General features: G+C 32.8%; 1 protein-coding gene across 1 annotated transcript; it reads left to right on the top strand.

The window, feature by feature from the left end:
• The first annotated feature begins 302 nt into the window (after nt 1-302).
• Nucleotides 303-2,202, top strand: LOC120146098 (psbP domain-containing protein 4, chloroplastic-like). The gene is made up of 5 exons (XM_039159756.1): nt 303-685; nt 1,101-1,204; nt 1,287-1,398; nt 1,594-1,821; nt 1,959-2,202. Exons 1-5 carry the CDS (start codon nt 379-381, stop codon nt 2,021-2,023), a joined length of 816 nt encoding a protein of 271 aa, XP_039015687.1. The 5' UTR covers nt 303-378; the 3' UTR covers nt 2,024-2,202.
• The last annotated feature ends 9,492 nt before the right edge of the window (nt 2,203-11,694 follow it).

The raw sequence follows: 11,694 nt of genomic DNA, 5'->3' as shown, positions 1-11,694 counted from the left end.
GTTCAGAAAAATAACACTCTTTAGTTTTGAGATTATTTTATAACTTTTAATAGTCGAAGTACTTAATAAAATAATATTTTATAGTCAAAGACTATTTATGTATTCTACCCTTAAAAATAAAAGAAAATAAAATATTAGAAAAAAAGGGTAAATTTGTGGGTTGGATAAATTATCGGGAAGAATCTGAAAAATGCGCAGAGATGCGACCACGTTCACAAAAAAAAAAAATACATCAAGTTGGCAACTTCAATACTCTTCCTCATGACTTGAAAACAGAAATTCTCAACAATCACTTGTTATTGAATTCTAGAATCTGACCCATTACTCCAAAGCACTCCCATTCTCTCTTTGCTTTCTCTATAATCCTCTGGTACAAACATGTCCACCACATTGTTCTCCTGTTGCACTAGCTTTTCATGGAACTGTTATCGGCAACAACTATCTTTTTCTTCACCGGAAAATGGAATTTCAAGATCCAAAACCCATCCCACTTCAACAGAAAATGGATTGATTGGTAAGGAGAAAGACGTTTCATGGGGGATTTTGAGCCGACGGTCCCTTTTGATTTCTGGGATCTCTCTATCGTCATCGTCTGTAGTTGGATTTCCAGATGAGGGTTTAGCCGTCGTCAAACAAGGTCTTCTAGCAGGAAGGATACCTGGCTTGTCTGAGCCCGATGAACAAGGTTGGTAGTATTACAATTTTACTTGCTCATCGGTAGCCTTCTCAGCCATACAACATCATGCATTAATTCTCACATCCCCCGATCCCTAGCATTTAAATTTCTGAAGAACTTAATGGAAACCTAATTTTTCTGGCAAATACTTCCTAAATTTGTGATCCATCTTCATGTTCCTGTTCAACCTAGTTTCTTGATGAAGTTACAGATGGGGTATCCTATCTAACAATTGGTATTGTATTCCCAAGGTGCCTTTGTGGGATTTTGTCTCCCAAGATGCTTAGACTGGACAGAAATGTGTGAATTGATAGATGTTAAAGGCCTATGGTGATAATGAAACCAGTGCATGCTTTGCTACATTATCTGTATTTGTTGTTTTAGTGAAAGATCATCTTCGCTAGTAAACAATGTGCTCAGACAGATTGGTGTACTTATCGAAGACCAGATGAAAAGTCAGGAGGGCATGGTGTTGGATGGAGTCCTATCATCCCTTATTCCTTTAAAGTGCCTCAAGGTTGGGAAGAGGTACACATTAATTCCACTACACATTTCCCATTTTCAAGCTCTTTTCTGAACATATATATATATATATACATCCCTACAACAGGTTCCCGTATCGATAGCTGATTTAGGCGGTACAGAGATAGACTTGAGGTGTGCTAGCTCGAAACAAGGACGGTTGTTTGTCATTGTTGCACCTGTTCTGAGATTCGCTGACAGTAAGATTTTCTAGTTTCAATACAACTTTGTAGCATTTTGTGTTAGTCCATTGAAGTAATCTGCAATGAATTTTTCTCTTTAGATACCAAAATAGTTTAAAGTTGTTTGATTTGTGCATGGATGCTAGAATGAATTTAAGATTACTGATGCCTACTTACAACATAAAAAAACTTGTTTGCCTTGTGATTGCATAGACCTTGGTGACAATGCCACGATTCAAAAGATTGGACCTCCTGAAAAAGTTATCAATGCGTTTGGTCCGGAAGTGATCGGTGAAAACGTAGAAGGCAAGGTTCTAAGCATGAACACAGCGGAGCATGATGGCAGAATGTATTACCTGTATGAATTGGAGCCACCCCACGCACTGATCACTGCAACTGCAGCTGGTAATCGCCTTTACCTATTCAGTGTAACTGGAAGTGGTATGTACTCTCTGTCTTACTTGGTGCTTCTTTTGAATCCGTAATCTTTGAAAGTTAGTCCAACATGCATTTCATCTGAGTTATTGTTTAATCAAATCGAGAGACGAAATATTCTTAATGTTTGATGTTTCTGACAGGTCTTCAATGGAAAAGGCATTACGAGGATTTAAAGAAGATAGCCGAGTCTTTTCGTGTGGTCTAGTTTCCGGTATCCCAGGATTATGACATCAGTAGATTATTGGACATGGATATTTTTCCTCTGTATTCAAAGTTACAACAAAAAGGAGAAGAAAAAGAGGTGTAGTTGCTTCACAGATCTAAAATGTGCAACTTTTTTCTAGTATGATTTTTGTAGAAAAGTTATATAGCTTGCATGAGTGGTTAGATATGGTTACATTTTGTTTGATGCTTAGTTGTTTAAATTTTCTTTCTTCTTAAAGTGACCACATTAGACACTCGACATTCATATCTATTGTATCTCCTTCGGAAGTCACGTCTCTGCTACCATTCATCTAAACCTTTGGAATTTCATAAAGTCTTCGAAATTTTGTATCATTCGGATAGTTACAACACTGAGATGAGATCATCGACAGGTCACGTAAGTTACAATCCACTATCTGATGGTCAAATAGTTTTTCAACCCGTGAGACTCATAATCACCCAAGTCTGACACCAATATCAAAGGTTAGCTTATAAGTTATTATGCAAGGTTAAAAAGGAGATATTCTCTCTCCCAAGTTCTTTTTCTCTCGAAACTTTCACCATCAGCAGTTAGTGAGATGAATGTGGTGTACCTCCCAATCGAAAAGTAGTAGTCGAGATGAACCCTAAGAGCATAATAACTAGTCCTATCTTCCATCTCTTTCTCAAATATCTCTAGTAATTCTATAATTTATCATATATTGAAAACTCTCTCAAATATCTCTAGTAATTCTATAATTTATCATATGTTGAAAAGCTTGTTGATATTGCTCTCAATAAGTGAAATGTATGATTATCGTTAATTCTATAATGTATGATTATCGTTAAGTGAACAGCTAGTCGATGTAGAATTGGATTACTCTTAGTTGCCTCCAGATCAATGGCATCAATGTCTCTCGAAGTGATTTCTGTGTCAAGGCAACATATGATCAGTATCTTGAAATAAGTCACCACATTGATCCTTAGAAATGATTCCTTTAATAATATTGTCTTCTTTCACTAGTCTCAAATCAAGTTATTTTATGGTATTCCATCGATAGTGAGGACAAATGTTGTACTTCCTCTTGATCACTTTCGGAAGCCAAATTTCTGTGACCATTCCTCAAAGCTTCTAGAGCTCTTGAAGGCCTCCGGATTTCCTCATAGCCTCTAGAGCTCTGTATCCCTCGAATAACAACAATATCTTAACGTTACTATTAAGAAGTCCATGTGATCTACAATTCATTATTTGACAATCAAATTTATTTGACCTGTCAACCTACAAATGATCATCATCATTATAGACTTGATATTAACACCAAGGGCAAATCTATAATATAAGTCACCATTGCATGTTAAAATGGGGCACTTTTCTCTCTCCCGGACTTTCTCTCTCTCAACAACTGTTTATTATGATCTTTATCTAGTATGATCTTTATTTCTCTTCCACCAAATAATCAACCATGATTCTTTATCTAAACTAAAATAGATACATTTTCAAAAACTATCGTAATCCAATTTCCACCATTAATATTGTCTGATACAATAAAATACGGATGAAAAACACACATTCAGGTAAGGGTCTCATTTCGCTCCCGATACAAAAGGCATAAATTCCATTAATCAATGATGTTTTAGTGTTTGAACTTTTCTTTGCTGTAGTCATTTTCATGCGTAGGGAATGTTAAGAGTAACCGCAAAAGCTGTCCTGTTTTGGCAACGACAGCAAAACATAGTTGGTTCCTGAGATAAGACGTGAGCATGGCATGTGTCTTTATGATCATTCAAATCTTCAAAAAAGAAATAATAGAACATGACAATACTCTAAAATGTTGCTTTTGTGGGTAAAGGTTGGCAATCTTGTCTCAATTTATTTTTATTTTATTTATTTAAAGATAGCTTTCAACCTTTCAACATCGAATGCTCATATTCTTGATATCTATGATACTCTAATCCGGATATTCAAAAAATAACAACAATTCTTTTACCACATAAATCACTTGGTTTGTGTTGTTTACTTCTATTGCAAGTAGTTTAATACTTAATAAAGAAGTGATATTGTGTGGTATAGTAATAATTTTAATCTTTATATATTTTATTACGTTGGTATTAATTTAAAATAATTTTATAATTTTAATGTTTGATATCTAAAAATTTTATCGATTTTAATTTTTTATTTTAATTAAAAAATAATCTAATAAATATATTCCTTCATCATATTTTCAATTATTTTTATGGATTAGAATTATAAATAATGTAATAAAAATATTTATGAAATGATTTCTCAAATAATGTATTTAATCTTCACATCCAAATTCATATAACCTAATAAATCATTGTTTCAAGTATCGAAGATATTTGAGAAAACATAAAATCTCTTGATGAATATATAAATAAATGTAGGAAATCATTAATCATGAAAATACCTGACCTAAACGATGGAAGATTATTGGGACTTAAACAATTTGATGTCTAATTAAAATTTTATAGATAATTTGATTAAAATCTAAATTAGATCACATAAATTTGAGAGCATATATATTTGAAAACTTATTTCAAAATAAAATATAAACGAAAACGAGAAACTCAATTTAGTAATTAATAATGCTGAAACTTAATTAAATTTTAATTAACTCAAGAATTAATTATTATATAATTTTAATTTTAGATTTTTATAGTTTAGTTTTTAGGATTTTTCATACTTTTTGTAATCTATGATTTTTTTTTCATAATTTCTAGAATTTTTAAACAATTTGTTTTTTGAAAATTTGATTTTCTAACTAATTTTTAAACTTTAAAAGTTTTGTTAATATCTAATGTTTTTGAAAAATTTTAAATTATGTTACAAATTAGAGTGGACCAATTAGATCAATTTTAAATTTGACAGGGACTCAAAACATATTATACCAAAGTTGTTATTTAGATGTTTAGATATTCAAGCCGTAAAAATCAAATTCAATTTAAACTCAAATAATTTAAATTATATATTTAATTTGATCTAATAACTCAAATAACTCACTTCAATTAATTCAAAATTTATTTTTATTCTTTAATTATTAAATTAAACCAAGTTTTGCTCATACGCACATGCATGGTCTATCGAATAATACATGTAAGTATGAACTAAACGACTTTATTGGTTAAATAGATGATTGTTATGTTTAGAGGTCTCAGGCTCGAACACGGTATTTACATGGATATTTGAGCGTTCATCGTCAGTTGATTAAAAATTTTCAGACATATACTATCTTATAGTTAGTCCAGGTTGATAAAAAAAATAATACATGTAAAAAATAATCTCACATGTAACTTTTTTAAAATATATTTATCAAGTATACCTTTAAAACAATGATACTTTGTCCTTGATCAATGAACTACTATCAATTTCGTAATTGCATGATATTATTATTGTGAATATTTGAAGTTTTGACATTAATTTAACCACCCAAATTTTCAACTTAGAAAAAGGCAAATCAAAAGTAGAAACCTTACCTGTTCTGCAATGGAGTTGTAACGTTTTCACATGCTTAGAAGGGAAGGTATTCAAGCAAATTAAAGCATCAAACTTACGTGATTCAACCCACATCATGGTTTTTAGATATCTTCCGATACTTTGCTTCTTTGAACTTGAAAGAAAATTTAAAATGCATGAACCTGAGTTTCTTTTTTCTTGTGTTGATTTACGTAACGTCTCATCCATCGACCGATATAAGTCCTGAAATTCAACGGGCAGTAACCACTGTAATTTAACGTAAGTATATTATTTAGCGATTAAAAATGAATGTTGTTATTTTTTAAGGTTTTGAGTTTGAGTAATTGTGTTTGCAAGATGTGTGCGAGTTGTGAATAGTTAAGTAATATCATATCTAGATACTACATTGTAATCCATCTAGACTATTTTAAAAATTATATTGTTAATTATAATTGATAGAATTAAATAAAAAATAACTTAATTTAAAAGCTTCAAAAATATTAGACAAGTAATACATAAAATAAAACGAAACGTATCAAAATCATATGTTAATACGAACATTGAGATAAACCGGACCATATAAGGGGTAATGCAGTACACAAATAATTATTGTATTTAATCTTTTAATTAATGCTAGTTTAGAAGATTTTATTTAAGTAAATATATTTGGTTGGATAACTAAGTAGCTCATCTTTGTTTCTTCATATTTCTTAAGTCACGGGTTCTATATCACTAGAAGTAGTCCCTTCCTTTCTTTAGAATCCTTTTCTTCACCCCTCTAAGTAGAATTAAAATTAAATTTAAAATTTATATATAAAAAACTTTATTTAAACATTTGAAGAATTGTATATCCAAACATTACCAGTAACCTCTATGCAAATAACTATAATTTTTATAAAAAGATAAGGGAAATCCAATAGTGAAATTAATCATTTAAGTACTAGTGATTTGAAAGAAGGTGATTAAATTTTACACTTACATAAATGGTTGTCCCTTTTTTCCCATATGTATGGGGTAAGGGGAGGTAAGATAGTAGGCTGCCCCCAATACCAAATTGAGAGCATCTTCCGTAGGAGACCTCCGAATTATGAAATGCCTTCCGTGGGACTCGATCTCACGACCTCAAGGTTAAGAACCTTGTGCTCTACCAACTGAGCTGGATGGTCATTTCATACACTTGAGGTAGAGCATAAGGTTCTTAACCTTGAGGTCGTGGGATCGAGTCCCACGGAGGGCATTTCATAATTTGGAGGTCTCCTACGGAAGCTGCTCTCAACCTGATGTTGGGGGCAGCCTACTATCTTACCTCCCCTTATCTCATACATATGGGAAAAAAGGGACAGTTACACTTACATAAATAAGTATATTAAATTCATTTTAATACAGACCACCTAAATAAGAGTTATGGAATCATTAAAATCATTTATTAAGTTCAACCAGTTAATTTAAAATATGTTAAGTTCACGTTGATTAAAAAAACCCATCAAAATGCATAAACCAACTTACCTCAATGGTTAAAGGAATCGTTGTTATTCCTAGAAGTCGTGGGTTCGAGTACCAATGGTTGCAACATGGTGATTGAGCGTTCATTGTCAAATGGTTAAGAATATTTAGAATACATATTACTTTTGTAATCACCTTAACTTAATAATAAAAAAATCATCCAACTTCGATATGAATTCATTAATAGAATTTAATAACTAATCATTTAAATTCAATAAATTCATTAAATCCATCTCAATTGGTCACTCAAATTTTAAACTATGAATTAATTAAGAGTAAAAGTCATAACTAAAAAAATGTACACAGTAAATTATAAAGATAAGTGGATAATGAATACTTTTACGATTTTATTTGACCACGTAAAACTTAAAATATTAGATTGAGTATCAATCATTTACAAAATATTTTCTTGTTTTAGTAGCTTTAAACAAACACTTAAAAGCATTCTAATATTCAATATTTAAATTATAAGTATATTTAATAAATTTATTAATAATATAAATAATATCAGGTCAATGTAATTTATAAGAGTATAAGGCTCTTGATAATTTTAGTAAATTAAGATTTTTAAAATATTTGTTTCCTTCGTTCTTTTAATATTATGCTAAAGTTATAGACATGGATAGACTGAAGGGTGCTGTGGTGCGGCTGCACCACTAAAATTTTTAAATTTTCTTAAATTTTAGATATTTTTCTTGTGTTTTAAATGGATTATTTATTTTCGCACTCTCTAAGATTTTATAATTTGGCACCTCTTAAATTTTTAATATAATTTCTTAAGTTCATTTATCTAATATAAATTCATGCTTCCGTCCCTGATTATAGAAAGTTATTACATGAATCTAATTGTAACACCCCAATTTAGGGTCTAAAATTTAGAAATTATAAAGTGGTGGATTTAATTGGTATTTTGGAAGAAAGTGAGGATTAAATTGCAAAATTTCAAAGTTGGAAGACCGTTTTATGAAGTGTAGGAAGTTCAGTTGCTAAACTCTTGGTTTAACCATTTTTAAATATGAGATGTTATAAACCCAATCCCCCGTATATTTTCTGGAAATTTTCCAGTTTTCCCTCTCCCTCAACCCAACTTCCAACTCCGATCTACTCGCCGTCCGACCTCCGATCGATGAGCCGAAACCACCATCGTATTCGTTGTCAACCGAGGAACAAAACCCCTCAAACCTTTCGTCGTGAATCATCACCGTTCGTCGGGAATTTCAGTCGGAAGTATCGTCGGTAATAACTCGATTTTAGTTGGTTTTTCATCGATTCACAACGATCGGGTCATCCGTTTACGACACCTCCCGCACCATCGTGTTCCTTGAGCCGTTCCGAGTCCACCGATGTCCTCCCTTTTCTCCGGCGGTGGCGGCGCGTGTGGAGGTGAAGCGGTTAAAGTTTACGATTTGTTGAAATCGAGCTCTCCGCCGTTCAAAATTGTGAACCGAGCTTTGTAAGTATCTCGAAATCGCTCAAAATAATTTTTAGAAAATTTTCCGAGATTTTATCACTGTTCATGCGCCCCCACGCGCCGCCACTGCGCGTGGGGAAGAAAAAAATGACCGGTTTTGGTGCATAGTTGACCGGTTTGACCGGTCACAACCCGACCCGACCCGTTTACCAGACCCGACCCGTTTACCCGACCCGTTGACCCGACTCGACCCGTTGACCCGACCCGTTGACCGTTGACCGGCGTTGACCACTGTTGACCAAAACTTTGACTAGCTTTGATCGGGCATTAAACGACCTTTGACTTCGACCGAGTATACCTATCTTGATAGTTTTCGACGTTCCAAATCCAATTCCGCAATTCGTTTTACGAAATTCGGACCCGAAGGCCTCGATATTGCCGGTCAAACCCGTTGACTTTGATTTTAACCGAAAATTCCAAATTTCCGAAAAGTCATGTTTTATGCTTTCGACGTCCTGAATCCGAATCCGAAGTCCGTTTTACCAAATTCGAACCCGGTAAGCCTTCTTTCACTGATTTATCACCCGATTCGATCCGTTTATCGTAATTAAGCTTCGTTTCTGATATAATTTATGTTGATATGTATCTGAGGAATTATTGGAAGCTGAATTGAGGATCAAAGGCATTCGAATGGAACTTTTATGGTCGATCAGTATTGCACGGAAATCGAGGTAATACTTTACTACCTCTTTATGCTTATGGAACATGTTTATATTGATAAATGCATGAACAAGATAATGTTGGACACTTTGGTGGAGTTGAATAATTTATACACTCGATATGATGTGGTAGAAATTCTGTAACTGATTACGGATTGAATGACTAATATAAGAGATTGAGGAATTGTTAGATTAAATTACAAGTTTGTGATTAGTGATAAAGAAATCAGCCCTGTATCTGCAATTTATAATTTATTTCATCAAAGGTTAAATGTTAAAAAGTACTTGGATGAGAAATTGTGAGAATAATCTGGTAGGGTAAAATTACGAAAATACCCTTATGTTGTAAGATGATAAGAATTATCCCTGGAAGTTGGTTAATAACTCTGAAAAGACATATTGATCTGGTAAAAACTATTGATGTGCATAAGAAATGCTAGTTTTGATTAGGAAATGCGGATAACCGGTTTTTAGTCCTATGAGGGTTTGTGAAGGATATTAGAAGTTTGTTAAGGAAATCATTTCAAGATCAGAGAGTGTTCACGAAATCAATTAATGATAGGATCTCTAAATTATAATTATTTTCGTTAAGAGCTAATATTGAAATTATCTGGTTAAGAAATTACGGAAATACCCTTAAGAGATAGAATAGTCTGAGTTGACTCTGAATGAGAAAATACTTAGGGGATTCGTACTTAACTCGATTAAGTACAGATTTAATTGTTAAGATCATGACTTTGTATAGAAAATTCATGATTTCCGTTTGTAAAATATGAGAAGACACTTGACTCGAAAATATCCGAATAATGAGCAAATACTTGAAGAATAATTTATAGGGGGTATTCTGCTGTCAGAATTGTTCGAAAATACTGAAGTAAATGATAAGATTGAATTAAATAATAAGATCGGATGGAAGGAAAAGATTGAAATACCGTAGATTTATAAAATGACCAAAATACCCTTGTAATGGAAATGACCCAAGAATATCACCAAGCTCAGGAATGATTGGATATCCTCAAGCTCTGAAATGAATGGAATAAAACTGGACATCAAGATTACCAAAATACCCTTTTGGCCTAAATTAAGTAAATGTCTTGGATTAATTAAGGAATCCAAGTAAGCATAAGTATTGGACTACCTTTAAAGGTAATGGAAAACAATTTAAGTGAATAGATCAACCTTAAAGCTATGTCAATACCTGAATGACATAGATATTTCTAGAACATGTGTTCGTCTTCTCAAGTTTGGCTCGATGACAAATTTTGGAAGTATTCAGTTCAGCTAAGATCTAGATCGTATTCAGTACTAAGAATTGGACGTTTGTTCGACAAATCAACCACGAAGACCAAATTGAATGGAATGGAAGTACAACATGTATCTGAAATTCAGGAACGTTTAAATTATTCGGGAAAATCCCGAAGTAACTGGATTGGACTTGAATGTTAAATGAACTAAGTAACCTCAATGACTGAGGATTAAGTAAGAGATTGGAATAAGTTTGGAAACTCGGATGAACTTATATGATATATCATCCCTATGGATTTTGATCCACAAATCCAGTACGTCAGCATTTCATGGTATAGTTGAAACATGGAAATAAAATAAAGACCATTAGAATATTTGTTTGTCTCCTTAAGATCTATTCAGTGATGACTCAGATGATGATTTGTGGATAAGAATATTTGGTATTAAAGAGTAAATACCCTGAAAGGTTAATGAATTGACAAGTTGGTAAGTATTGGTTCTAGAAGCTATTCATCTGGAGTTGTTCGATAATCAGATTAATCGTCATAGATTGTAAAGATTCTGAATACCTTCAAATTTCGTAGAGCTTCAGAAAAGTGTACGAATAAGATGATCCCGATGAATCATATCCTAAATATCTGATGATTCTGTCAGTTATTGAACTTTTCCAATAGTATTTCTAACGTCCGGTATTTTATCAGTATACTGAAAATCCGTGTTTCTCTGCCTGCTAAGATTATTTTGCATCTCTGAATAATATCTGTAAACTCTGGTGTGTTCCCTAATCATATAAATATTTTATCTGATTTCCGACTTGAATTCTGTTCTGATAAATGACCTGAATTCTGTTCTGATTTCTGATCTGGATTCTATTCTGATATCTGTTCTGAATTCTGTTTTGATTTCTGATATCTTCGTTTAATGACGGAAAAATGTTTTAATTGGGGGGTATTGTTGAAGGAAGAATTTCCGCAGGTACCTCGGCTTTGTGCTCAGGGCCTTATATGTTGTGTTGGGTTGGGTGTATGGTTCTGGGGAACCTACACATTATGTTGTGATGGGATGGGGGTATATATATATGTTTTAAAAAGATCTGAAAAGTTACATGGTTTTTGGGAACACACTAGAAAACCTATTCTGATCTCCTGAACTCAGTCATCCTAAATATTTCTCTGAACTGAAAGCTCATTGTTCGTTACCACCTGAAATATCAGTAGGATCTTTGCTCAGCATAAAAATCTGTACATGTTCGGAAAAAAATAAGGAAATATATATTTATCTGTGTCTGCACGTTCATCAGTATCATCTGGTAGTTCTGTATTACTGAGCTTTTCGAAGCTCAT

This window comes from Hibiscus syriacus, unplaced genomic scaffold (assembly GCF_006381635.1).
Source record: "Hibiscus syriacus cultivar Baekdansim isolate YM2019G1 unplaced genomic scaffold, ASM638163v2 tig00002511_pilon, whole genome shotgun sequence".
NCBI classification, from domain to species: Eukaryota; Viridiplantae; Streptophyta; class Magnoliopsida; order Malvales; family Malvaceae; genus Hibiscus; species Hibiscus syriacus.
The sequence above is the reverse complement of the archived record's forward strand: the minus strand, read 5'-3'. Positions and strand labels throughout refer to the sequence as shown.

Bases quoted from the DNA above. Each gene is read 5' to 3' on its own strand.
- LOC120146098 (XM_039159756.1), top strand. From the start codon at position 379: ATGTCCACCACATTGTTCTCCTGTTGCACTAGCTTTTCATGGAACTGT. The intron at 686-1,100 runs GTTGGTAGTATT...GTGCTCAGACAG, and splicing joins GTCTGAGCCCGATGAACAAG to ATTGGTGTACTTATCGAAGA. The intron at 1,822-1,958 runs GTATGTACTCTC...TGTTTCTGACAG, and splicing joins ATTCAGTGTAACTGGAAGTG to GTCTTCAATGGAAAAGGCAT.